Raw genomic sequence first — 26845 nt, forward strand, 5'->3', positions numbered from 1 at the left:
ATTAGGCAGAAACGCGGGGAATGGCACGACCCCCATGCCGTGTTTAATAATAATCGTGAGGGAATCCTCAGAGGGGGAAGCACGTATTGGAGGCCGGGGAGCGAGGAGACCAGCGCCTGGCCTGGTTATCTGGGAAGGCATCCGGAGGAAGGATTTTGGGTTATTTTTTTGCTTTTTGGGTCACACCCAGCCATGCACATGGGGTTACTCCTGGCTTATGCACTCAGGAATTACTCCTGGCGGTGCTTGGGGTACCCTATGGGATGCTGGGAATTAAACCCGGGTCGGCCATGTGCAAGGCAAACGCCCTACACACTCTGCTATCACTCTAGCCCCAAGGAAGGAATGTTGGAGGTGCCATGTCCAGGACACTGAGCTCCGTGAAAAAGGCCATGGGACTCCGAGACCCAGAAGTCCCCGGAGTGGAGGGATTGGTTCCGGGATCGGGAAAAGACCTGAGCTTGTAGATGCCGGGAGCCAGGTGGGGAGGAGCTGCTGACGGCTGCTGAACTGACAGACGTAGCCAGCTCTGGGAGCGGGGTTGAGGGGCAGGGACCCGAGGACTGTGTGGCGGTTATTGATAAGGGAGGGTGGCCGCCCCCGTCCGTTATTGAGGAAGCTGAGCTGCCAACCCCCTATCTACGGGATCTCATTTGTATTGTATACGTATGTAAAAATATTCAGTGAGCTGAGAGAGAACAACGCTGCCAGCCCAGCTGCGGGGCACGGAGGAGGGAGGGTTATTGCTGGGTTCTTGACTCCCTAAGCGCAGGCCAAGCCTAGAGCAGGCGCGACCCCCAAAATCACCCCCGCAACAGAGCCATCACGTTATGGGCATTTGGAAACAGGGCAGAGCAGGGACAGTCGCTTCCTGGGAGTTTTTCCTGGTCTCTTTCCTTTTTTTTCTTTTTTCTCACTGGGTCTCGAGCAATCACAGGCTTTATTGGCTCATAAAACACCTGCTCTGCCGAAGTGTCCCCAACCCTGGACACCACTGTCCTCCACCCTCCTCCACCCTTCCCTCCGTAAAGCATATTATATTCCCTGCCTCTGTTTTATTTCCCCTCCAAGATCCCTCGGATCGGCGAACACCTACCTGCACTCATGCGGGCGTCCAGGGCTGATTAATTCCCTTGATTGCCACGTGCTGTCAGCGGAATTAGGTGTATTGAAATGGAATAAAGGGGCTTGGCCGTGTGGGTGGCGGAGCCGGGAACAGACTGTATTTGTCAATAAGGCTTCCAGCTGCTGTGCCCCTCTGATGCTGCGCGGAAAATGCCACCTTCCGGAGTCCAGGAGACCAGCCAACGGGCAGGGAAGCCCCAGGGCGAGCAACACCCACCTCTCCTTGGCTCTTTAGGCTTCTGTTTTCTTGGAAAACTCAAGTCTTCTGAGTTTTTCTTCTCTCTGGCTTTTGGGACACGGCGCCCAGCAGTGCTTAGGGGTGTGACTTCCAGTGGCACCAGGGATGGAGCCTGAGCTTTCTTTTCTTCCTTTTTTTTTCTCTTTGGGTCATACCCAGCAATGCTCAGGGGTTACTCTTGGCTCTGCACTCAGGAATTACCCCTGGCAGTGCTCAGGGGACCATATGGGATGCTGGGAATCGAACCCGGGTCAACCGCATGCAAGGCAAACGCCCTACCTGCTGTGTTTTTGCTCCAGCCCCCAGCCTGGGCTTTCTGCATGCAAAACATAGAAGTTCTTGTTGTTGTTTTAAAGCAGAAGCTTTTGAAACTTCTGGACTTTAGTTTTGTTCATTCTTTTATTTCCTCCTTCTTGTTTTTGGGCCACACCCCGTGGTGCTCTGGGCTCAGTCCTGGTGGGGCTCTAGAGACGCTATACAGTGGCCAGGGTTGAACCCGGGTCAGCCGCGTGCAGGGTGTGTAGCACAGAGCCCCAGTCCTAACGATTGGCTAATAAAAGGTAACTGTCACCATCATGATTTTAAATGCCAGTTCGTCCCTCCTGTGCCTGGAGGAACACAGATTCTGTGATGTGTTCATAAAAGCTGGTGAGTGGAGAGGCATAGGGCGGGGGGTGGGGCGTGGTGTGAAGCTCACTGCTAGGGCACTTGTGTTTCATGTTGGGGTGCCAGGAGGCGGAATCAGTCCCAGGCTCGGCAAAAACAGAGCAAAATGCAGCTAGAGTGAAAAGCAGGTAAGGCGCACAGAGCCGCTTCCAGATGCCTCTTTTTATTATCTTGAGAGTGGTATGTTTTTCACAGAATTGGCCCACTCAGGGAGCCCTAAGATTTATGGGTAGGTGGTCATTTTAATATGCCCTTAGCACGAACATTCTTAAACTGTCAGAATGAAGAAGACGACTCTCAGAGCCAGAGTGATAGGATAGTAGGTATGGCACGTGCCTTGCATGTGGCTGACCCCAGCTCGATCCCTTGCACTCTGGTGGGTCCCCTGAGCCCACCAGGAATGAGTCTTGAGCACAGAGCCAAAAGTAATCCCTGAGCACCTCTGGCCCCCAAACAGAACAACAAAAAAAGACTCTGCCACTTTCCTTACACTGGCCATGAAATCTGTCACAATCCCAGATCAGAATGCTCATTTAGAAAGTGCTCTTCAGCATGGCTGGAGCGACCCCTGGGTCTCAGAGCCCTGCTGGAGTAGCCCCCTACTTTCCCCGCACCCTCACCCCCGAAATATTAAAGAGCAAGTGAAAACAGAACTGTGGACTTTATTTAGAGTGATGCTTTAGCGGGTAGGGCGTTCGCCTTACAAGCAGCCAACATGGCCGACCCGAGTTCGATTCCTCCGCCCCTCTCGGAGAGCCCGGCAAGCTACCGAGAGTATTCGATATGCCAGACACAGTAACAACAAAGTCTCCAATGGAGACGTTACTGGGCCCGCTCGAGCAAATCGACGATCAACGGGAGGGCCTTTACCTTTACTATTATTATTATTATTTTTTTTTAAGCTGGGGTCTTTAAGCGCTATCTAATCTCATTTCTGCTACTGCCTTGTGCGGGGAATGTGTCGTGACCCTCATTGTGGGGAAAAGGTCTGGGAGAGGGTTTGTTGTTTGTTTTCCTTTTGGGTCACACCCAGTAATGCACAGGAGTTACTCTTGGCTCTGCACTCAGGAATTACTCCTGGTGGTGCTCAGGAGACCATATGGGGTGCTGGGAATCGAACCCGGGTCAGTCGTGTGCAAGGCAAATGCCCTACTCGCTGTGCTATCATTTCAGCCCCCATGGGAGATGGTTTGGGGTGGACCCTGTAGACCTATAAACTCAAACTCACAGAGTGAATTTTCCTGTCTCCCCATTTTGAAAGATTACCCCGTGGGTGATCCATGGATTGGCAGCTGAGACAGATGAAGACGGAGGAATCTAACTCCATTACAAATGACTCGCCCCTCACAGGAGATGACGGAAGCTGTTTGGGAAAAGCGTGTTTGATGAGGCCGCTGTTGGGGCCCCAGGGGTGAGGGAAGGGAAGGAGCCAGCCACCAGCACTGTCACCGATTGACAGATTTCTTTACTTGATGACTGGAGGGTTGGGAGAATACATAACTGCATGTCCTACCACGAGAGCCAGAAAAAGTTAGCAAAGCTTACGAGGAAGAATGGAAGCAGCACTGAACAAACCTGTGGCTGCCAGGGACGTTGATGCCTCTGGATTACTCAGAGCTCCTTGCTTTATTTATTTTTAATAATTTTTATTAGTGAAACACCATGAGGTACAGTTGTAGACTTACAAACTTTTGTGCTTGGGCTTCAATTATACAATGATCAAGTACCCATCCCTCCATCAGTGCCCATTTCCCACCACCACGGATCCCAGTATCCCTCCCACCCCACATCCCTCCCATCCCACCCTGCCTCTGTGGCAGGCATTCCCTTTTGTTCTCTCTCTCTCCTATTGGGTGTTGTGGTTTGCAAAAGAGGCAATGGGTGACAATCATGTTCGGTCTATAGTCTACTTTCAGCATGCTTCTCCCATCCTGGGAGGATCCTCCCAACACTCTTTATTTGGTGCTCCCTTCTCTATCTGTGCTGCCTTTCCCCCTAGCATGTGCAGCTGAGCTCCAAACCATGAAGTAAACCTCCTGGTACTTATCTCAGCTATTCTTCTGGGGAACATAAAGTAACAAAATCGTAGCTCCTTGCTTTAATGAAAGGAAAAATAGGGTTCAGGACTCAGCAACTCTAGAGCGTTTGCTTTGTATGTGTGAGATGCTGGGGGCAGCCATTCTCAGAACGACAGAAATATGTAATCTAGTTATTGGCTCTGTCTGTTAGTGGGGATCAAGGCAGGGATACCCCATAAGAAGGAGTCCGCCTAGTACTCGGATCGTGGGTTCCACATGTTCTTCTCCCAACCAAAGGACCTGGCGCTCTGGGCCGGAGCAATAGTACAGTGGGTAGGGTGTTTGCCTTGCACGCAGCAGACCTGAGTTCGATCCCCAGCACTGGAGACACAAGACGTGCCAGCAGACCAGGGATCACCTCCCCTGTGTGCTGTGCGGTCACCGAGAGCTCCTGGGGGCCAAAGGAAGATGGAAGCCATGACTACACGTCCAGGCTAATGTCATTAAGTGAAGAATTGGATCAGTGTTGCCTTTTCCCTACGCAAGAAAATCCCCTGATAAATGGTGGAAATGGAAAATCTCCACCAGAACATTATGTCACAGCCGTAGTTGCTGTAGGTGCACCCAGGGATGCCAAACCTTGGGCAGACGTTGAGGCTGAGCCGGGCGGCGGGGTGGGGGGGTTGTGGGGGAGAGCGGGTGTCGGAAGTGTTGCTACAGATAGATTTTGTGATTTTCATAGGATGTAGGTGAAGGTGTGGAGTCCTTGTCAGGTACCAATTTACCCAAGTGCAATACAGATTTTTTAAAAAATATATTTCCCCTATTTGTCACCGTAATAGTGGGGGAAAGTGTCAGGGCGCTGGCTCCGAGGGGCGCCCACATCCTATCTTCCTTCCCTGCTGCTCTCTGCTGCCAGGATGTGAAACTGCCAGCACTCAGCACTTCCTTCTAGATTCTGTTCAGCAAACACTCTTCCAGCCCAGCCCAGCCCAGCACCAGCTCCCAGCCCCTTAGCCCAAGCCAGCACCTTCCCAGTCACCCAACTCAGCCCAGCCCAGGTCAGCATACCCTCCCAGCAACCCTCCTCCCCACCCAGCCCAGTACCCTCACAACCCCCCAGCCCAGCACCTCCTTCCACTCCTGTTCAGTTTGACACAGCACCCCTTACCGGCTCTGCATGTCAGCACCCGCTTCCAGCCCTCGCTCAATGCCCTCCCCGCCCCCAGCCCTTTCCCCCTCAGGCCTGTAGCCTCTGCCCTGCCCTGATGAGGGTCAGGAAGGAGTTGGGAATCTCAGCATCTGGACATGCCCAGTGGAAAGGGTGCTGAGCGGAGGGTGGAGGAGCTTCAGGGGCTGTCTGCCCAGGGAGAGACTGGTCAGGCCCAGCACCCACGGGCGCTCCTTTCTGCCCCTCACCGAGTCCCTGAGCAAGTCCTGCCGTCTATCAGGTTCCAGCTTTGCCACCTTGATGGGAAGATGAGCAGACTGAGGCCCAGAGAGGGGCCCGTCTTGGTCCAGAAGATGCCACTATAAGAGATGCAATGAGGCTTGGAATATTCAAATTCCACAGCCCTCATCAGCCTCGGTAGAGTAGTGGCTGGATCTGAGGGTCTGCATTTCGCTCAAGTTCACACACGCGCGCGCGCGCACACACACACACACACACACACACACACACACACACACACAGAGCCATCCTACCCTCGCATAGATAACTTTTATTAGCATCACTGGGGAGACGCTGAAGCACAGGGGCAGTGCTCGGGATTCAGGGGCCACACCAGCAATACTGGGCAACCAGGCTGCCCATTGCTTGTCCGACCCAACGAGGCACATTGCTGCAGTCCAGTAGTGCCAGGGGCCTCAGGGCCAGTGGGGCCAGAAGTTCACTTGGTACCAGGGACCTAACTCAGGTCACTTCGCAAACTTGGTGCCCCTGACCCCTGAGCTGTCTCCCTGGCCCCAGCATCTTCTTTTGGGATAAAGTACACATATCCCTACGGGCTAGACAGAAAGCTCAAAAGGTCGGGGGGGGGGGGGGTGGGGGGTGGGGGAGGGGCCTGGTTCCGTCCCTGTCACTGCATGGTCCTTTGAACACTGCCAGGAGCAATTCCTGAGCTTAGAGCTGGGAGTGGTCTCAGTACTGCTGATGTTGCCACCCATCCCCACCCGCCCCCTTAATTTACCTCTTGGGAATAGCAGTGGCTTTTATTTTTTTACTTCTATTTTTAAATTTTTAAGAATTTTTTATTGAATCACCATGAGATAAAGCATTACAAAGCTGTTCATGATTGGGTTTCAGTCATACAATGTTCCAACACCCATCCCTCCACCAGTGTCATTTCCCAGCACCGGTGTCCCCAGTTTCCCTCCCACACCCCCCTTTAATCCACACCCCCACCCCCACCTGCCTCTATGGCAGGCACCTCTCTTCTCTCACTCTCTTTCTTCTTTCTCTCATTTTAGGCATGGTTTGCGATACAGATGCTGAAAGGTTATCAGTTATCCCCTTACCTGGTTTCAAGATTCTGTTCTTGTCCAGAGTGATCATTTCCAACTAATATTGTCCTAATGGACCCTCCTCTATCTTAACTACACTCCATCCCCCACACCCTTGTTGTAATTCCCAGCCATTGACCAGTCCTCCTGGCCCCTTTTCTCTGGCCTTGGATATTAGTTTCATACCTTTTTTTTAAATTTTTAATCCCACCAATAAAAGCATTCATTCTATATCTGCCCCTCTCCTTCTGTCATATTTCACTCAGCATGAAACTCTCCAGGTCCACCCATTTATAAGCGAATTTCATGACCTCATGTGTAGTATTCCACTGTGTAAATGTACCGTAGCTTCTTTGGCGGGAATGCCGAGTGGCCCAGCCTTTTTTGGAAAACACTATGGACATTTTTTAGAAAACTAGAATTGAACTCCCATTTGACCCAGCAATACCACTTCTGGAAATATACTCTGGGTGCCCAAAAATACACAGCAGAAACATCATCTGCACTTCTGTGTTCATTGCAGCACTGTTCACCATAGCAGAATCTGGAAACAACCCAGGAGCAGTGGGCCTTTAGTTTGGAGGCAGGATTTCGCAACCATCACCACTATCTGATTGCAAAGCATCTCACCCCCGAGGGGGAAGCAGGATTCTCACCCATTAAGTCCTTACTAGGTTTGCTGTTTCCATAGATTTGCCTACTGGGGGCATTTCATCTCCACAAGTCAGAGCCTGCGTGGCCATGCTCCTGGCTCCTTTCACTGTCTCAGCAGATCCTTTTATGAAGGATGAATATTCTGTCATGTGGCTATCCCACGTCGTGTTTGTCTTCATTAGTTGCTGGGCATTGGGGCTGTTTTCCTCTTGTGAGTGTCTTGCTGTAGCTCCCATTCCTTTCTCAACCATTGCTGCCCGGCAGAGACCAGCCTCTGGGCTAGTTTGCACCCCACTTTCTTATTTGCCGTTTTCCATGTCATTAAAAACTTGTGCTGAGCACAGTCTGTAAAGACTGTAGGATACTCTCCTGTCCTGAAGCTGAATTGTAATGTTCCTAACCATTCCCTTGAAGTCAGGCGTTTTCATGATTTCAGTTGGGATAGGGAAGAAAAGTTTTTTTTTTTAAAGCAACAAATGGGGGGCCGGGGCAATAGTACAGTGGGTAGGGCATTTGCCTTGCACACGGCTGACCTGAGTTCAATCCCTGGCATCCCATATGGTCCCCAAGCACCACCAGGAGTAATTCCTGAGTGCCCTGAGGAGTAAGGAGTAAGTGCCCATGAGTAAGCCCTGAGCATTGCTGAGTGTGACCAAAATAAATAAATACGAATAATTTTTTTTTTAAAAAGCAACAAATGAGGGAAACCTCGGGGGATTTTTGCAGAAGAGCTTCAACCACCTCCCAGCTTATCTGTGGACACTGCTGAGTCCTGTGGGGGATGGGAATGATTTATCCCAGAGAGTACAGAGACATGATTCAGGCAAAGTGGTCAGAAGAAGGTGCTTCCCCAGGGTGGAAGGACAAAATAGCCCAGGACCAAGGCCCCTTCTCCCTCAGGCCCAGTGTTGAGGGAGATATTAGTGGTCAGTTATTACCCATCCACCCCAGTTTTCATATTTCTTCCCATCACACTTTATTTGAATACCGTGGCTTTCAAAGTCATTCATGATAATTTCTTACAGGCATTCAATATTCCAGAACCAATTGCACCACCATTGTCTCCTTCCCTCCACCATTGTCTCCATTTTCCCAACCACCCCTCAAGCCTGGCCCTGTAGCAAGCCCATAAGTTATTGTATATTGTTTGCTACCATTAAATGATTAACAAAATAATCAAAAAATATTTTCTTAGAAGAAATTCATGTAAATTGTTGTATCTCACCAGGGACATGTTAAGTCCTACGTTTTATTAAGCTGTTGTTGCAAGTTAAGCCCTCTGTGCTAATGTTTTTGTTAGCTGACATTGGTTGGATTCCGCATTATATTTCCATCCAATTTGCTGTGCTACTACTGGAATATCAATGTTGTAGAATTAGGAGATGTTGCTGCCATTCATGCCAGAAAATCCCGTGTATGTAACTTCTGGACGCATGGGGAGGTAGAGGAAGGTCACCCATCCTGACTCCAAGAAGGCCCAGAATTTTCAGAACAAAGACCCATGTACCTGAAGTTTGGGGCAGCTTGGGTTCTCTGTGGCATTCAGTTCTGAAGCGGTGGAGTCACCAGTTTCCACATTTCTTATGATTCCCCCACCCCCTTTTCTGTCATCAACTGGATGGCCATCCTATGTAATCCAGAGAGCACAGACAAAGGAACAAAGGACTGAGATAGCCCTGGCAGGGCTGGGGTGTGGCTCAGTAGTTGCCTTGCATGCTTAAGGATTTGTGTTGTCTGGAATTCAGCACCTGTGATCATTTTGTCATATTCCTTCCCGGTTTTTCGGACATGATTGAAGACCACATCTGCTGAGCCCTCTTCAAAGGACATTTTTAAAATCTTGAATTTAGATCTCAAAAGCACTCATGAAACTCAACAACAAAAAACAACCCCATCCATAAAAGGGAAGAGAGGATGAAGTGATCCTTCCCCGGAAAAGAAATGCAGATGGCCAATGAAGTAAAAAAAAAAAAAAGTGCTCTTCATTATGGCTTATAATCAGGGAAAATAAACCAGGAGAAGAATGAGATGTTCCCTCACACCCCTGAGAAAGGCATATATGGGGAAGTCTGGAAAAGCCAGTGATTGGTGGGGTTGTGGTAAGGAGGGAAACCTCGTTTACTGTCAGTGGGAATGTCATCTGGTTCAATCTCTATGAAAAGCAATATGTAGATCTCTTAAGAGAGTGAGAATGGAACTCCCATATGACCCAGCAATACCACTTCTTGCCAAAACACAGAAACCTTTTAATTCAAGAGGATGTATGCACACCATCTTCATTGTAGCGCTTCGTGTAGTAGCCAAGATATGGAAACAACCCAAATGTCCAACTACAGATGAATGGATTGAGAAGCTATGGTGTATATATACACAGTGGAATACTCTACAGCTCTAAGAAAGGACAAAATCATGTGTGGGACTAGTGAAGGGAGTCAGAAGGAAAGGGATAGACACAGAGTGATCGCTCTCAATGTGGTACTCACAGACACACACGGTGTGTTCTGGGAGGGTCCCCAGGAAACTGATATGCTGGTTACTTCGTTTCAGTCTGGGACCTGAGATGTGGCTTTGGGGCCACACCTGGCAGTTCCCAGGTGTTACACATGGCTCTGCACTCAGGAAGCACTCAGTGATGCTCTGGGGACTCCATAAGGTGCCAAGGATAGAGCCAGGGTTGACCACATGCAAGGCAAGTACCTCACCCCAGTGTTTTCTCTCCACCCTCTCATCCTATCTCACGTTAATTCACTTAAATAACGGTGGTGTTGTATTGCTTAGCATAGCCGTAGAACTTTCCTGCTTTTGCAGAAAGTTCTTTAGGTCAGCACTTTACATGTAGAGTCCTCTGAGTCGAGTGGGCTGATACAAGGGTTGGCTCAGAATAGCTGTTGGGCTGGCTGGTTTCATACCTACTCTGCTCCTTACTTGCTAGGTGTCCTTGGGCAAATGACTTCACGTCACTGAGCTTCAGTACTGTCATCTTTAAAACAGGATATCCCATCCAGTGCCTCCAGGGAGCTTATTAAGTTTAGAGAGGAGTTGTATCCATTGAGAGGCACTAGCTGGAAGTTAATCATCCTGGGGGTGACCTCTGTCATTGTTCAGAATCCAGACTGTCCGGTGGGAAGTGACTTCCCTGCCCTAGCTCTGACCTCAGATCAAGCTTGGCCTGGCACGAGCCTGGGTTTTTGGCCTGGCACGAGCCTGGGTTTTCCACCCATAAATGTAGGGTTTGTTGTCTGAGAAAAAGCACAGGGACAAGAGAAGCCCAAAGAGGGGCCTCACTGGCATAAGAACAGCTTTAGTTGGGCAGGCTGGGCTGGAGAGTGGCTTAGGAGAGGAGGGCTCTGAGGTCTCGTTGGATGCCCAGCAGAAGCTAACATCACAGCATCAACATATTCAGGCAGGTTTTCCAGGAATATTTATTTAATATATTTTTTACTTGAATCACAGGGAGATGCACAGTTGCAAAGGTGTTCATGATTGGGTTTCAGTTACATGATGTTCCAACACCCATCCCTTTACCAGTTTACATTTCCTACCACCAATGTCCCCAATTTCCCTCCTGCCTACCCCACTGCCTGACTCTATCTCTATGGAAGGCACTCCTCCTCCTCCTCCTCCTCCTCCTCCTCGTCCTCTTCCTCCTCCTCCTCCTCCTCCTCCTCCTCCTCCTCCTCCTCTTGTTGTTCTGCTTCTTCTTCTTCTCCTTCTCCGCCTCCTTCTCTTCTTTCTCCTCTTCCTCTTCTTCTTCCTCCTCCTCTTCCTCCTCCTCTTCCTCTTCCTCTTCCTCTTTTCTTTCTCTCTGTCTGTCTGTTTGTCTCTCACTCTTTCTGTCCTTTTGGGCATTATGGTTTGCAATACAGATAGTGAAAGGTTATCAGGTATATCCCTTTACCTCCTTTCAATACTGTTTCCAGGAATATTTATGAGACATCAGTGATCATGGGTAATGAAGGAACATACAAAGAACATCCATTGAATGTACAGCAGTGGCAGGGGAACACCATGGGGGTGTGTTTTCAGTACGATAGAGAAGACCAAAGAGGTCAGAGGTCAAGACAGGCCTTGGGGAGTCTCCATTAGCCTGTCCTGTCCATTCAGGGACCTGGCGTCTGTCCTTCCGTTTGAGTACAGAAGCGCTCTTAAGGCTCCATCTTGTCAGAGCTAGAGAATGAAGAGGGGCCGCTTCTCCCAGAGGGATTGTCACACCCTCCAAGCCTCAGGCGGGTCTCTTTTAGCTTTTCATTATCCCAGATTATCCTGAAATTTCAGAGGGTGGGTGTCAGGGAAAAGGGAGAAGCTGCAAAATGCTTTTGAGTGCTGGGAGCAAGGCTTTCTGGAGCTCTTTGTCTTGGAAAGTGACCAATTACTGATAGTCCCCGTACCAGTGAGAAGAAGTCTACAGGAGGCCGTGTCCTACCAGAACAGATTCTACCAGAAACTGGACCTCTACCGGAAGCTGGCTTCTACTCCGGGTCCACATGTCTGACTTTTTTCTGATGGGCTTCTGCCTTTTGAAGGCTCACCTAGACCCAACCCTTGTCCCCACTGAGCTTCAGGAATCTCAGTACTTTTTCCCTTTTTGAGAAAAAAAAAAAAGATGGACATGGTTTGCCGACTTCTTCACTGTTGGAAAGTCTACCGTTGTCTCATTAAAAGCTGTGTCACTCACTTCTCTTCCCCCCCCACCCAAAAATGGCCATAAACGCTCTGACCCTGGTGCAGAGGACTATTAAACATTATAATTGCAATAAAACTCTTTAATAGGATGTGGATTTTCACCGTGGGAATGCTGGGACAGTGGGAGCCGCATCCGAGGCTGCACGGTCTGTGCTGAGGAAGGAAGCATCAGGAGGTGGGGATAGAAAACGCCCAGACTGACCTCTGGGAGAGAGAGAAAGAGAGAGAGAGAGAGAGAGAGAGAGAGAGAGAGAGAGAGAGAGAGAGAGAGAGTGTATGTGTGTTGGGAGGTTGGGTCCTGACCACACACCTGCTCACAGACCCAGCTCCTGACAGGTTTCTCTTTGGACCCCGTCTGAGGAGCCAGGATGAGGAAGAGGAAGGTGCTGTGCTGTGTACCACGGTTGCTGCTTTGTTCTCAGTCCCCTTCCCTAGGCATGAATGTGGCACCTGCTGTATACATGGCAGGGAGCCCCAGACTGAGGGGTCCTGGAGAGGCTTGGGGATGGAGAAATAGATGAATGGGTCCCTCCAACTCCCCCAGGAAACCCCATTTCTCTGGTCTTCTCTTCTACTTTTCCTTTTAAAGGAGGAAGAGGTTGTGGCCATCACTAGGCAGACTGGCCCGGGGCGAATCCCTGCTTGTCTCTGGCGTCTTTACCTGTCCTTGGGGCATTGCCACATGTGGGCGGCCTGTGAGCGGATGTGGGTTACAGGGGGCAGCAGAACCCGGGATGGAGGTAGATGGGACAGGCAGTGCTGCGAGAGTGGGCAGCCCGGTGAGTGTGCCAGGGCTAAGGTGCTGGGCATGGGCCCTCTTCCCTGGACATTTCCTGAGCGCCAGGAAATGGGTGCTGTGTGCTGGGTGCTGTGCTTGACTCCGCAGACAGCCTCTGCATAGTGGTCTCTTACCACGTGACAGCAGGGAGGGTCTGTGGGCAATGCGCTATTAGGGAACTGCTGTGGGCTCAGCACAGCCTTTAGGTGCCACTGCAGCCGCAGGGACTGACCATCCTTGAGGCCAGGGTGTGTGTGCTTGAGTGCCCTCGGTGTCCTGGGGATGCCATAGGGAGCACTCACTCATCCTCCCCTCCCCCCGCTCCATGGACCCTCCCTTAACTGGCCGGTACTGGTCCTGTTTTGAGGGGAGGGAGGTTCAGAGAGAATCTGGGCTTCCTGGGGACTTGGAGGGACCCGTTCATCTACTGTCTGTCCCCAAGCCGTCCCCCAAGCCGGCCAAGACCCTCCTTCTGCCCTGAGACACCCACTGCCCCTTCCCCCCCCAGAGCCCCTGTGCCTGGATCAGAGACTAAGAGGTGAGCTCCCAACCCCCCCCCCCGCCCTGGAGCACAGCAGGGCCCCCTGTGGAAGTCCCTCCACACTGTCCTCAGAGCAGCCCAGCTCCGCCCGTCCCCCTCCGCAGATGATGGCAGGAGGCAGAGTGAAGCCCTCCCAGTGACTCACCCTCCACTCCCCTGTCCTGGTGATAAATAGGAGGCCAGCAGCGGTGGCAGCGAGGAGAAGAAACTGTCTTTATCCGTTTATCTTTCCCTGCATGGGAACAGGCCGGAGAAATTGGGCAGTCCATCACACCACCATCTGTTTCTGCTTTGTGGGGTCATCGTCACGCTCTGGGCTGGAGTGGGGGGTTCCTGGTTTCCCGGCCCTCAGGCTCTGGCCCTGGACCCTTGCTCAAGCCTCAGCCTCCCATCTGGGGGATGCCAAGGTGTTAGTTAGGAACTGGTTGTGATGACTGAAGGGTGCCCCCGGCCCACTGGGAAAGACCGGAAAGCAGGAAGCGCCCTCCCCAGGGGCTTTGTTTCTGGAGGGGATACCTTTCAACCCTCCTCCTCCATCCTGACACCCCAAAGGAAAAGGGGAGGGAGGTCCCGAGAGAAACTGGGCTTCCTGGGGAAAGGAAAAAGGGCGGGTGAATGGTGGCTGGATGGGGGATTGGAGGTGCTGGGAGGAGGGTCTCTTGCCGTGACCTGCCTCTGGACCAAGAACCAAACTGAAAACAAGAAAAGCTAATTGGGGGCCCAGAGTGATAGATAGTACAGCAGGGAGGGAGTCGGCCTTGCATGCAGCTGACCGGGGTTCCATCCCTGGCATCCCTTCTGGTCCCCCGAGCACTGCCAGGAATAGTTTCTGAGTGTGGGGCCAGGAGTAAGCCCTGAGCATCACCAGGGCTCAACAACAGAACAAAAAGAAAAAACGAAAAAGTAATGCCCATTTAAACCGGAGTTGCAGTTAAAGAGTGAACTGCAGTCCGCGTGTGTCCCTGCAATGTGGATAACATTCATACATTTTTATTTATTTATTTTTCAGTCAAATGTTCTGGCTGGAGCAATAGCGCAGCGGGTAGGGCTTTTGCCTTGCCCGCGGCTGGCCTGGCCGAGCCGGGTTCGATTCCTCTGCCCTTCTCGGAGAGCCCGGCAAGTTACCGAGAGAATCTCGTCCTCACAACAAAGCCTGACAAGCTCCCCATGACATATTTGATGTGCCAAACACAGTAACAGTTGTCACAATGGAGACGTTACTGGGCCCGCTCGAGCAAATCGATGAACAACGGGAGGACAGTGACAGTGACAGTGATTTATTTTGCAGAGGGCCTTCCCCCTGGGGTCATGATGGGGGTCATTGGAGTTATACCTGGTGGTGCCAAGAAGGCCAGATAGTGCCAGGGATGGAATCCGGGAGCCTCACACCTGCCATCCAAGAGCTGCTCCCGGGCCTGGATTCGTCTGCTTTTGAAATATAACTGGGAGCCTTTTTGGTACCCGTCACCCCTCCCCCACCTCTCTACGGAGAGCTGGGGAGATGCTTGTGGAGTTGAGTCGTTTCCGCCTCCCCCAGCCCTCGGGAGAGGCTTGCACATGAGGGAAGCCCTCCCAGATGGCCTCCCGGATGCTGGCTCCTGTCATTAAACTGCCAGCATGAAATTAAGGCTGCGTGGGCGGGCGGGATGGGTTCCCCGCCCTGTGCCAGAGTGAAAGCTGTTGAGGGGGCCGCTTCCAGAAAGGGGATTTTCCTGTGGGTGAGCAGCGCCCCTGCGCCCCAGCTCAGAGAGGCAGGAGGTGGTGGTGGTCCACGGGGGGGTGGAGCGGTGGGGTGGCATGGGCAGAGGGCGCGGGCAGCCGCTGCACCCAGAGGCCAGTTCATCATTCCTCGTCTCCGCTCCCTGATGTCGGGGAAGGGGGCTGGGCAGGCAGGGAGGCCGAGGCCGGGGTTGTGGGGGAAGTCTTCACATCTGAGGACTTGCGCCTGGGTCACGTCCTCAGCTGAGCAGCTGGGGCTGGGCTGCCCGAATTCTCAGCGAAGTCCCAGGTTCTCAGCTCTGGGACTCAAGGCTTTGGGAAAATCTCAGATCTTTCATTTTATTATTTTATTGTTTTATTTTAATGAATCATTGTGAGATGATAGTTATAGACTTACAAATTTTCACGATTTGTAACAATGAAACAATTTTTATTGTTTCAGCCAAACAATGTTCAAGCGCCCATCCCTCCACCAGTGCCCATTCTCCACCACCAGTGTTCCCAGTATCCCTCCCACCACCCCCACCCCTCCCCTCCCCTGCCTCTGTGGCAGACACATTTCCTCTTATACTCTCTCTCCATAAGGTTTGCAATATAGGCACTAAATAGCCATCATGTTTGGTACATAGCCTACTTTCAGCACGCATCTGCCATCCCGAGTGGTCCCTCCAACCATCATTTACTTAGTGGTCTCTTCTCCATCCCTTCTGCCTTTTCCCCCAGCACATGAGATCGACTTCCAAGCCGTGGGGCCACCCTCCTGGCCTTTATCTCTACTATCCTTAGGGAATCCCAGATCTTAAGCCGTGGATAAGAATGTGGCGGAAGCGGAGGGCTGGCTAGGACTCCAGAGTTCCAGGGCCAGGGACAGAGCTCAGAGACAGAGCACGTGTCTGGGCTGCGAGAGTCCCCAAGTTTGATCCCCTATGCTCGAAGCTGGTTCTGTCCCCTTTGCTGTTTCACTGATAGTAACCATGGTGGCTCCCAGCTCCACTGCACCCCACACCGACACGGGCTGCAGCTTTGAACTGTCTGGTCCACTGGGCAGGGAGTGGGCCCTCAGCCCGCGGAGTATTGCTGGGGAGAAACCCCAAGTTTGGAGGACTTGGCAGCCCTTTTTCAGACACGAGGCACAGAGTTTTGGGGGGCTTTGCTTTGAAGTCCCGTGGTGTGTGGACCCAGGCCCTGACATGAATCTGATTGTCTTTGTTTTTTTGTTTGTTTGTTTTGTTTTGAGGAAGAGGTCCTTTTTTATTTGTTTATCTGTACAAAGACAGCAGAGGTGATGCTGGGTACCTTTTCTCGAAATGGCTGAGTCTGATTGTCTTCAAAACCCCCGACCACCATGCCTCCCCACTCCTCTCCTGGGATGGCAGAGAGGTTGTTGGATGGTTGTAGATCTGGAGGGCCATGGGGAGGGTTCTGGCCCAGGTCTCTCTATGGGGGTGAGGAATGAGGGGTTCTCAGTCAGGGTGGAGGAGGAGGAGATGGCTGGGGTGAGGAAGGATCGGTGGATGATTTGCCTGATCTGGCCGAGAGGCAGGACAGCAGTGGTGGCCGTCAGTGCGGGGTCCTGAGCCTTGATGAGCTCCCTGCAAAGTTCCTGGCAGCAACCCCAGAGAAGGAGACGTTTGAGGGGTAGGGCCGATCTCCCTGGAGGTGTCCCCTTCACAGGCCTCTTCCTTGGCTCTGTGACCACCAGCTGAGGTTCCCCAACCTCTCTGCATCCTTATCCTGCCTGGCAAGAGAAAGGGAGAGCCATGAGTCCTGGTCTGCAGGATATTGAGAATATTAATGAAGGAGAAGTAGGGGCTGGAGAGATAAGACAGCAGGGAGGGCGCTGGCCTTACAGCTGACCCAGGTTCAATCCCCAACACCCCAGTGGGCCCCCTGAGCCCTGCCAGGAGTGATCCCTAAGTGCAGAGCCATCCCTGAGCAGAGACAAAACAAAAACTGTGTGGAGGATCAATTATGGTGACCAGATTACCAGATTACTGTCCCATTGTGGGAAGCAGTAGCTTGGAATCTGGAGATTCCCTGGCTGTCCCCCCCTCCCCTTGAGCTGCACAGAGGTGGGTGTGGTAACAGGAATGAGGGTCTTCCCATGCCTTTGGGAATTTTTTTTTCTTTTTGGGTCACACCCAGCAATGCACAGGGGTTACTCCTGGCTCTGCACTCAGGAATTACCCCTGGCGGTGCTCAGGGGACCATATGGGATGCTGGGAATCGAACCTGGGTTGGCCGCGTGCAAGGCAAACACCCTACCCGCTGTGCTATTGCTCCAGCCCCGCCTTTGGGAATTTTGTCTCGCTTCCCCTGCAGTGTCTGGGGGGCAACAGGAGGGCGTGGGGGTCCAGGGTGGCACAGTCCCCCATGGATGCAGTCTCTGCTGTCAGATCGTCATGCCTGGTAGTGGGCAGAGATGTGGGGACCTCGTCGAGGCCAGCGCCAAGGGGTGACGGGAACTCTGGGCTCCTTGGTGCTGTCTTCGCTGGAAACTCCCCAGGCATGTGGGAAGTTTAAAAAAGGGGGAAAAATGGAAAGTGGCACCGGAGTTTGTGTCAGTGTCCATGTCGCATCTGCCTGTTCCTCTCTGCTTCATTGCAAGCAGAGTGGAACTCCAAGTGCCTGTTCATTGTACCACACCCGTTCAAACCTTGCTTTGTGAGGCCTGGGAGGGGGTGATTGTGCGCCTGCGGGAGGGGAGAGCCCTCGAGAAGGGTGTGAAGCCAGGGGCGCTTCCTTCCCGGCTGCCCCTGCAGGCCGCGGAAGGGGGCTCGGCCCTGGGCCTACCCTTTAAATGTCCAGCTCTTCCCACACTCCTGATCTCCCTGCCCAGCTTCTGTTCTGACACATTGATTTTTTGTTCATTTTTATTTTTTAATAAGAGGGTTTGAAACTCTAGACACCATGATTTACCAAGTTGGCACATAAAATAGTCTTTTCCAATATCCAATGTTCAACACCGATCCCATCACCAGTGTGACCTTCCCTCCACCAGTGTCCCCAGTTTCCCTCCCGTACCGTTTGAGCAGGCACAAAATAATCGACGTTATCTTGCTTGCTGCACTGTAACACTGTAGCACTGTTGCCCCGTTGTTCATCGATTTGCTTGAGCGGGCACCAGTAACCTCTCCATTGTGAGACTTGTTACTGTTTCTGGCATATTGAATATTGAATATGTCATAGGTAGCTTGCCAGGCTTTGCCGTGCAGGCAGGATACTCTCAGTACCTTGCCGGGCTCTCCAAGAGGGTCGGAGGAATCGAACCCGGGTCGGCTGCATGCAAGGCAAACGCCCTACCCACTGTGCTATTGCTCCAGCCCATTGCTTGTTGCACTATATATATATATATATATATATATATATATATCACTATCACTATTCTCCAGTTGTTCATCTATTTGCTCGAGCGGGCCCAGTAACATTGTGAAACTTGTTACTGTGTTTGGCATATCTAATACATCACGGGTAGCTTGCCAGGCTTTGCCGTGCGGGCAAGATACTCTCGGTAGCTTGCTGGTCTCTCTGAGAGGGGCAGAGGAATCGAACTCGGGTCAGCCATGTTGCCTGTGTGCAAGGCAAACGCCCTACCCACTGTGCTATCGCTCCAGCCCATATATATAATCTCATAATGGTGTTACTCAGGTCATTGTCTTAGGATTTACTGAGCTCTTGGGTGCCCGTGGAGCCTCTGTGCTATTGGTTTTGCTCCTTGAGTTTAGTAGGCTTCTATGCAACTTTCCCGCCTAACTTGCTGTGATCCTACTGGGCTCTCAGTGCAGTGAAATTTGGAGGTGACATGCTGCCACATACATGGCCGTGCACTCCAGGAGCTGTGGAACAGGGATAACTCAGTCTCATGACATCTCAGCTGGACCCTTTACATGACAGCAGAAGTTTGGTGGTGGGGGGCACTGTGGCTTTAAACAGGGTGGGCGTTTAGCCCGCCCCCCCAACCCAAGAAGGCTGGAGAGATCTGGGCTCGAGACAGAGCCTCCTGGGGGAGGGGCAAGGCCTCAGCATCTCTCCGAGATAGCTCGTGGAGTTGGGCCATTTGAAGGCCAGCTAAGTCGGTAAAAGGTAAAGGTAAAGGTAAAGGCCCTCCCGTTGATCGTCGATTTGCTCGAGAGGGCCCAGTAACGTCTCCATTGGAGACTTTGTTGTTACTGTGTCTGACATATCGAATACTCTCGGTAGCTTGCCGGGCTAAGTCGGTGGAGCCCAAATATTTTTATCCAAAGGCTTGTTTGCTTTCCTCTCTCTAATTCCCACCCTCCCACCCCCAGCCTATGTGTTTGCAAAATACAGCTGCTTGGTGTCAGAATCCATGCTGTCATCGCTTTCCTGGGATGCTCATTTACTGCTCATTTGTCACTTTTTTTTCTCTCGACTAAATGAAAGTGCTGTTCGCAGTTTAAGGTTACAGTGGAGGTAAGAACGTCACCAGGAGTGAATCTGCTTAGGTCTCGCAGGGCAGGAAAAGAAAATCTGGACCCCTCTCACCTCCTATCCAGAGCTGAGCAGAGTCCTGGTTCCTGGCAAGAGGGATACTTGCAGACCCACTCATAGGTGCACCCCTCAAAGTCCTGGTCAGCTTGAGGAGGAGGGAGGACGGGCATCTCTGAGCTCTGCTGCAGAGTCACGGGGGCACTTGGGGACACGCAGGTCCACGCTGTGCCACTCCCGGGCGGGTAGGCAGGTGGGGGTGAGTCACTACACTGCAGCACCACAGCCCCGGTGTGAGTCGGGTTCTGGGGCTGCATGGTGGTGCTCCCAGCTGATGTGCCCTGTGCTGCTGCCACCCACAGGTTGGGGACCAGATTCTGGAGGTGAACGGACGGAGTTTCCTCAGCATCCTACATGACGATGCTGTTCGGCTGCTCAAGTCGTCCCAGCATCTCATCCTGACAGTCAAGGACGTCGGAAGGCTGCCCCACGCCCGCACCACCGTGGACGAGACCAAGTGGCTCGCCAGTTCCCGGATCGGGGACCCCACCGCCCACGGAGCAGGGTCTGACGTGCTGCTCCCTCTGAGCCCCCGGGGTCATTCCTGAAAGCCAGTGATGGCCCCTGTCAGCCCCCTCTAACCTCTCCTCCATCTGGGAGGGTCTCAGCTCAGGACCTCGGGCCCTTCCCTTCTGTTCTGCTGGCCTCAGTTTCCCAGGGAGAGGGAGCCCCTCCAACCAGCTCTCTCTCCCTCCCTGGCTCTGAGGTAGACCATGTAACTTATTCTTTGTCCCTCAGTAGTTCATCTGGAAACTGGGGCCACCCGCAGATCTGCCTCTTTGATATGATTTGTTTTATCTTCTTTGGTGATGCCATGGATCAAACCCGAGTCTCACCACTGGGCTACACCCCCAGCCCCCCCAACCAGATCTGTTAAAGCGATGAAAGGCTCTTGGGAAGTCACCACTGGAGACCTACTTGCCAGGTGGCTAATAATGTCAATTGTCACCTTGGATCTTTTATCAGAAACCTGTCCCCTGGATAGTGAGTTCAAGAACACTCCAGAGTAGTTCTCCTGGGGCTGGCGCACTAGTCCAGCAGGGTGGGCTCTTTCCTTGCACGTGACCCACCCAGGTTTGAGCCCAGGCATCTCATAGGGTCCTCTGAGCACCTCCAAGGATGATTCCTGAGTGCAGAGCCAGGAGTAACCCCTGAACATTGCCAGGTGTGACCCCCAGACCAAACCAAACAAACAAAGGAACTCTCCCTTCCCCACCCCCACCCCCGCCTTCCTTCCCTTCCTCCCTTCCTCCTTCCTTCCCACCACGGTTCAGCACCTCATCCTGATGGTCAAGGATGTCAGGAGGCTGCCCCACACCCACACCACTGTGGACGAGACCAAGGGGCTCGCCAGTTCCCAGAGCAGAGACCCCACTGCCCACAGAGCGGGGGCTTCTCATTTTAGAAACTCTGTACACATCAGGAGTCTGGAAGCTCAGGTCCATGCTTTGCATGAAACCCTGAAGCAGGAGGAACTGACCCTGCATGTGGCCTCTCAGGCATCCCTGCTCAGCTCTGTCCTCACCTCCTGGGCAACCTGAGCCCGAGGCCACCTGCAGTTGCCATGATTCCCTCTGCTTGCGTTGAGTGTCTTTCCTGCAGCCTGAGGCGGGTGGGGAGGGCTCCAGGACTGCAGGCCGGTGTGTGGCCACGAGTGGGTCAGCGAGCCAGAAACCCCGAGGCCCAGGGCTGTGTGTTCCTGAAACATCCCTGAGAGCACCACCATGCTCCCCGCAAGTCCCTGTCTGCCTGCCCGCCTGCCTCCCCCCAGCCTCGTCTGTGCATGGACATGCACGACTGCGCCCATCTCTCTCCACAGGTTCCCTGGAGATCTCACGGCCGGAGGCAGCAGTAAGGTAGGGGGTGTTGATTCCCCCTAGGGTGTCTGGGGTCTCTTCACTGCTGCCCACATGAGAACCTCAGGGCTCAGGACACACAGAACCATGGAATAAGCCGGGAGTGGGATGTGTGTGTGTGTGTGGGGGGGGTCCTCAGGTGGCTCAGCTGCTTGGAAGAACAGGGCGTGGGTGGGGGAGAGTACCGTGATGGAAGGGAGTGGGGGACCCCCACGCCCTTTGACCCCTGACCAGAAGTAGCAGGGAGCAGCCTTGGAGGTGGGGCTTTGACAGCTCCTGTGAAGGGAGGGGTGAGGGGAGGAGGGGGAAGGGAAGGGCTCACTTGGTTGGAACAGATCCGACATCATCTTCAAAACAGTTACCCTTGGGTGGAGCCGTAATGCAGCCCTTAGGGCACTTGCCTTGCCCTAAGGTGTGGCCGACCCAGTTCAGTCTCCTACACCCCCTGTGGTCCCAGCACCCTCTGGGTGTGATGCCTGAGCCCTGAGTACTGCCAGATGTAACCCACACTGTTGCCTGCCTCCCCATCTTGTGAGGGACGGGGTTCGAGGAGGGAGCTTCATAATCAAGTTGGACTGGGGGTCCCGGGCCTGATGAAACGAGCCCCTGAGTGATGCAGGCGCGCGTCTGACGGGCCGTGTGCAGCAAATACAGGTGACCTCCCGCAGGGCCGTGACTCCCAGCATCGGGGTCACGGCTCCCACAGGGTGTGCTGCTCCCAGCACGGGGCCACGGCTCCTGCAGGGGCCCCCTGCCTCTCTCCTGTCTTGCAGCTGGGGTTCTACAAGGGGCCGGCGGGCTCGCAGGTGACCCTGAGCAGCCTTGGCCACCAGGCTCGGGCACTGCTGGAGGAGCAGGCGCGGCAGCTGCTGAGCGAGCCTGAGCGCACCACCCTGGCCTACTACCTGGACGAGTACCGCGGCGGCAGCGTGCCCGTGGAGGCCCTCGTCATGGCGCTGTTCGAGCTGCTCAACACGCATGCCAAGGTGGCCGGCACCCCCAGCCAAGCAGCTCCGCCCCGTGCCCTCTGGGCACCTGCACAGACTCCGCTACACTGCACAGACTCTGTCTACACTGCACAGACTTGGTCTACACTGCGCAGACTCCATCTACACTGCACAGATTCGGTCTACACTGCACAAACTTGTCTACACTGCACAGACTCGGTCTATACTGCACAGACTCATCCATACTTCAAAGACTCCGTCTATACTGACTAAGGTCTACACGACACAGACTTTGTCTCCACTGCAGAGATTCCATCTACACTGCACAGACTTGTCTACACTGCACAGACTTGATCTACTCTGAGCAGACTCAGTTTACACAGCACAGACCCATCAACATACACTGCACAGACCCATCTATGCTGCACTGATTCAGTCTATCCTGCAAAAACTCAGTCTACACTGTTCTGACTCCATCTACACTCCACTGACTCAGGTCTACACTGACAGACTCGGTCTACACTGCACAGACTCTGTCTATACTGCACAGACTTAGGTCTGCACTGCATTGACTCCATCTGCACTGCATAGACTCGGGTCTACACTGCACTGAGTTTGTCTACACTTCACAGACTCTGTCTACACTGCACAGACTCAGGTCCACCCTGTACTGACTCAGTCTACACTGTACAGACTTAGGTCTTAACTACAACCCCGAGTGACAGTATAGCAGGGAAGGCACCATTAGATTTTTTTTTTTTATTTGGTGGCAGGGGACGGGAACGGGCCCACAGCCATTGGTGGTTGGGGGCTATTCCTGAGTCATTGCTCTGGGGTTGGTTGTTCAGGGGTGCTCAGCTCAAACCCAGGCCTCCTGCGTGTAAAGCATGTGTGCCTGCCCTCTGAGCTCTGTCCCTGTGCCCACCCCAGCCTCTTTTATAAAAGATTTCCGGGGCTGGAGCAATAGCACAGTAGATAGGGCATTTGCCTTGCACGCAGTCGACCTGGGTTCAATTCCCAGCATCCCAAATGGTCCCTCGAGCACTGCCATGAGTAATTCCTGAGTGTAACCCCTGTGCATCACTGGGTGTGACCTAAAAAGAAAAAAAAAAGATTTCCCTGCCCAGGATCAAACCCAGGATCTCACACAAGCAAGGCAGCTACTCTTCTGTCACCGACCTGTATCCTCAGCCCATCAGGGTTCCTCTCTCAGGGACAAGCTGTTTAGTGGCAAAGAGGAAATGAGAAGGCAGTGAGAGAAACCCACCACAGCCATGCGCCCTACAGCAGCACATCTGGGTTTGATCCCCGGCACCTCATAGAACTGGTCCCTCAAGCTCCACTGAGAATGATTCCTGAGCACAGAGCCAGGAGCAGGCCTTGAGCACTGCCAGCTGTTGCCCCAAAGAACAATAAATAAATAAACAGAATAACTGCACCCTGGACCAGTGACTGAAATAGCTCCCACCCTTGGCAGAGCTGCAGACACACGGACACAGGCTGCCAGAATCCCAGTATCAGCAGGAGGCTGTGGATCCCTATGCCAAGTGTGTGCTTACAGCCAACCTACTGCTCTCTTTTTAAAATGTTGTTTATTTTTGGGTGGGGGGGAACACTCACCCATGCCCAAGACTTCTGCCTCTGTGGTCAGGTATCACTCCTGATGAGGTTGGGGAACCTATGGAGTTTGGGGGGGGGCTTGGATGGGGGAGACACTGATACTCAGGGGTTATGCCTGGCTCTGCACTCAGGAATCCCTCCTGGCAGTGCTCAGGTGATCCTACGGGATACCGGGGATGGGACCTGAGCTGGCCGTGTGCAAGGCAAACCCCAAGCCCCCTTCCCGCTGTGCTGTGGCTCCAGCCCCAGCCTGTGGCTCTTCCTGTTCCGTTCCCTCCTTTCTCTCAGCCGTCAGTGATGTCCAGGTGATGTGGCGATGACGGGCTTGCACACTCACTCATGGTGCTCGCAGGGTTTGCCTCCTGAAGCTGCTGTTGGCACGTGTGCCGCTCACGGGGGCTTGACCCTGTAGTTGAGGCATATGGGGATGACTGTGGAATTCCAAGGGTCTCAGGAGTGCTCATGCACCAGTGCTCGATGAGAGTGCTGGCATGCATTGTTCTTTCCTGTGATGGCGCTGGCTGGGGGCATCACAACCCCTTTTGTGGTGCTCACACACACACACACACACACCCCTGACTGGAGTGTAGCCAGACAGGAAACGCCTACAGTGAGGACCCCAGGGATTTGAACTCAGAACACTTGCAAGGCAGGTGCTGTTAAGCCACTGCACTGTTCTCTGGACCCAAAATTGCTCTTGATGGACAAGACTGGGGCCAAGGTTGTAGCCCAGTGGTAGAGCAAACGCTTTACCCATCTGAAGCCCCGGGTTTGATCCCCAGAAACAGCCCCCCCCCCACACACACACATATACACACAAGAGAGAAGCACAGCCCCTCTCAGATTCTCACATCTGTGAATGGGAGCCAACCATCAGTAATTTTGGTGGGTGCGGGATGCAGGATACACCTGGTGGTGCTCAGGGGTTTTTCGTGGCTCTGTACTCAGAGATCACTCCTAGCTGTGTTCAGAGGTGCATATGTGGTTCCAGGGAGCAAACCCAAGTCGGCCACATGCTAGGAAAGCACCCTGCCTACTGTACTATCTTTCTGGCCACCTCATTGTAATATTTTTTCTTTTTGGGGGGTCACTCCCAGCAATGCCCAGGGGTTATTCCTGGCTCTGCCCTCAGCGGTGCTCAGGGGACCTGTGGGATGCCAGGGATTGAACCTGGATCAGCTGCGTACAAGGCAAACGCCCCTTTCCACTCTACTGTGGCTCCAGCCCTCAGTGGTAGTTCTAACAAGCGCCCCAGATAACTGTGTTGGCTTCAGGGAACTTTCTCAGCGCAAGTCTGAGCCTCCAAAGCTGTGTGCAGGACAGCGTGACAGAATTCACCATCAGTGGTGACATGTGGATATACTCAGGCACCAAGAGACATACCCATCTGAAGCCCTGGGGGAGTCGGGCATGGCCAGCCCAGGTTGGATCCCAACACCGATGTTTGGTTCCCTGAGCACCACTGGGGATGGTCCTGAACAAAACAAACACAGAAAGATGTAAGCCAGGGGCTGGAGCAATAGCACAGTGGGTGGGGCATTTGCCTTGCATGTGACTGACCTGGGTTCGATTCCCAGCATCCCATATGGTCCCCTGAGCACTGCCAGGAGTAATTTCTGAGTGCAAAGTCAGGCATAACCCCTGTGCATTGCCGGATGTGACCCAAGAAAAGCAAAAAAAAAAAAAAAAACCTTCAGCCAGGGGCCATGAGGACAGTACAGCGGGTAGGGTGTTTGCCTTGCACGCAGCCAACCCATGTTCAATCCCTGCATCCCATATGTCCTCCGAGCACTGCCAGGAGTGATTTCTGAGTGCAGAGCCAGGAGTAACCCCTGAGCATCGCTGAGTGTGATCCAAAAAGCAAAAAAGAAAGAAAAAGAAAGAAAGAAAGAAAGAAAGGAAAGAAAGAAAGAAAGAAAGAAAGAAAGAAAGAAAGAAAGAAAGACTTAAGCTGACTCTGTGATCAGAGAGCACAGGGTGGATGGGACAGCCCTGGCCCAGGGCCCACAATCATGCGGGGGACTGAGTTCCACCACAAATTTTTTTTTCTTTTTCTTTTTGGGTCACATCCAGCAATGCACAGGGGTTACTCCTGGGTCTGCACTCAGGAATTATTACTCCTGGTGGTGCTCAGGGGACCATATGGGATGCTGGGAATCAAACCCGGGTCGGCCACGTGCAAGGCAAATGCCCTACCTGCTGTGCTGTCACTCCAGCCTCCCACCACAAATTCTATGACCATTTCCTTGGGCCATGGGGAGCCCTGGGGGCTGCGGCGGGGAGGGCCAGGGAGGAGCTGGCGGGCAGGCTTGGGCGGGGCTCCCTGCTGAGTTCCCTCGCATCCCCCAGTTCTCCCTCCTCTCCGAGGTGAGAGGCATCATCTCCCCCCAAGACCTGGACCGCTTCGACCACCTGGTGCTGAGGCGCGAGATCGAGTCCATGAAGGCACGGCAGCCTGCGGGCCCGGCGGGCGGGGACACCTGCTCCGTGGTCTCCTACAGCGACGCGGGCTCGTCCACCGGCAGCCACGGCACCTCCACCACGGTCAGCTCGGCCAGGGTGAGCCGCCCCAGTCGCTCCCAGACGTGGAGACCAGCCGGGAGGCCAGCAGGTGGGGTGGAGGGGTGTTGAGGGAGCCAGATCGGGGTTTGCACACCTTACTGAACCTCGGCCATGAAGGCCTTATTGTGCGGCACCGGGTGCATATCGGGGGTGCTGCAAAGACGATGGGTGACCGAGACCCACAGGGCTCAGCCTCGGGGCTCACAGTGGGGGGTGTGTGGAGAAAAGAAGAAACACAGAAAGTGAGAGAAATCAGACATGACCCTGGAGGCGGGGCTCTTGCAGACTTAGCTGGGTGAGGGGCTCTGGCCCAGATCAGCCCAGTTCTTGTCCGAGCTCCCCTCGTTTGACTTTGTCCCAACTCCCTGGCCCCTCAGAAGCCTCTGCTTTGTCTCATTGCTTGGAAGCCTTTGGTCGGCGAATCCAG

The 26845-nt window shown here is 53.2% G+C and overlaps 1 protein-coding gene across 2 annotated transcripts in view; it reads left to right on the plus strand.

Moving 5' to 3' along the window:
- The window catches only part of WHRN (whirlin), an 80064-nt gene that overhangs the window by 38456 nt on the left and 14763 nt on the right, over positions 1-26845 (plus strand). Inside the window, exons 4-8 of one of the 2 annotated variants that reach the window (XM_056138501.1) lie at positions 19736-19945; positions 20868-20872; positions 21253-21289; positions 22063-22275; positions 26206-26415. In XM_056138501.1, coding sequence (XP_055994476.1) covers positions 19736-19945; positions 20868-20872; positions 21253-21289; positions 22063-22275; positions 26206-26415 — 675 coding nt within the window. The remainder of the gene's footprint in view (positions 1-19735; positions 19946-20867; positions 20873-21252; positions 21290-22062; positions 22276-26205; positions 26416-26845) is intronic. The other variant, XM_056138502.1, reaches the window with a different exon arrangement.

This window comes from Sorex fumeus, unplaced genomic scaffold (genome assembly GCF_029834395.1).
Source record: "Sorex fumeus unplaced genomic scaffold, SorFum_2.1 ptg000129l, whole genome shotgun sequence".
Classification (NCBI taxonomy): Eukaryota; Metazoa; Chordata; class Mammalia; order Eulipotyphla; family Soricidae; genus Sorex; species Sorex fumeus.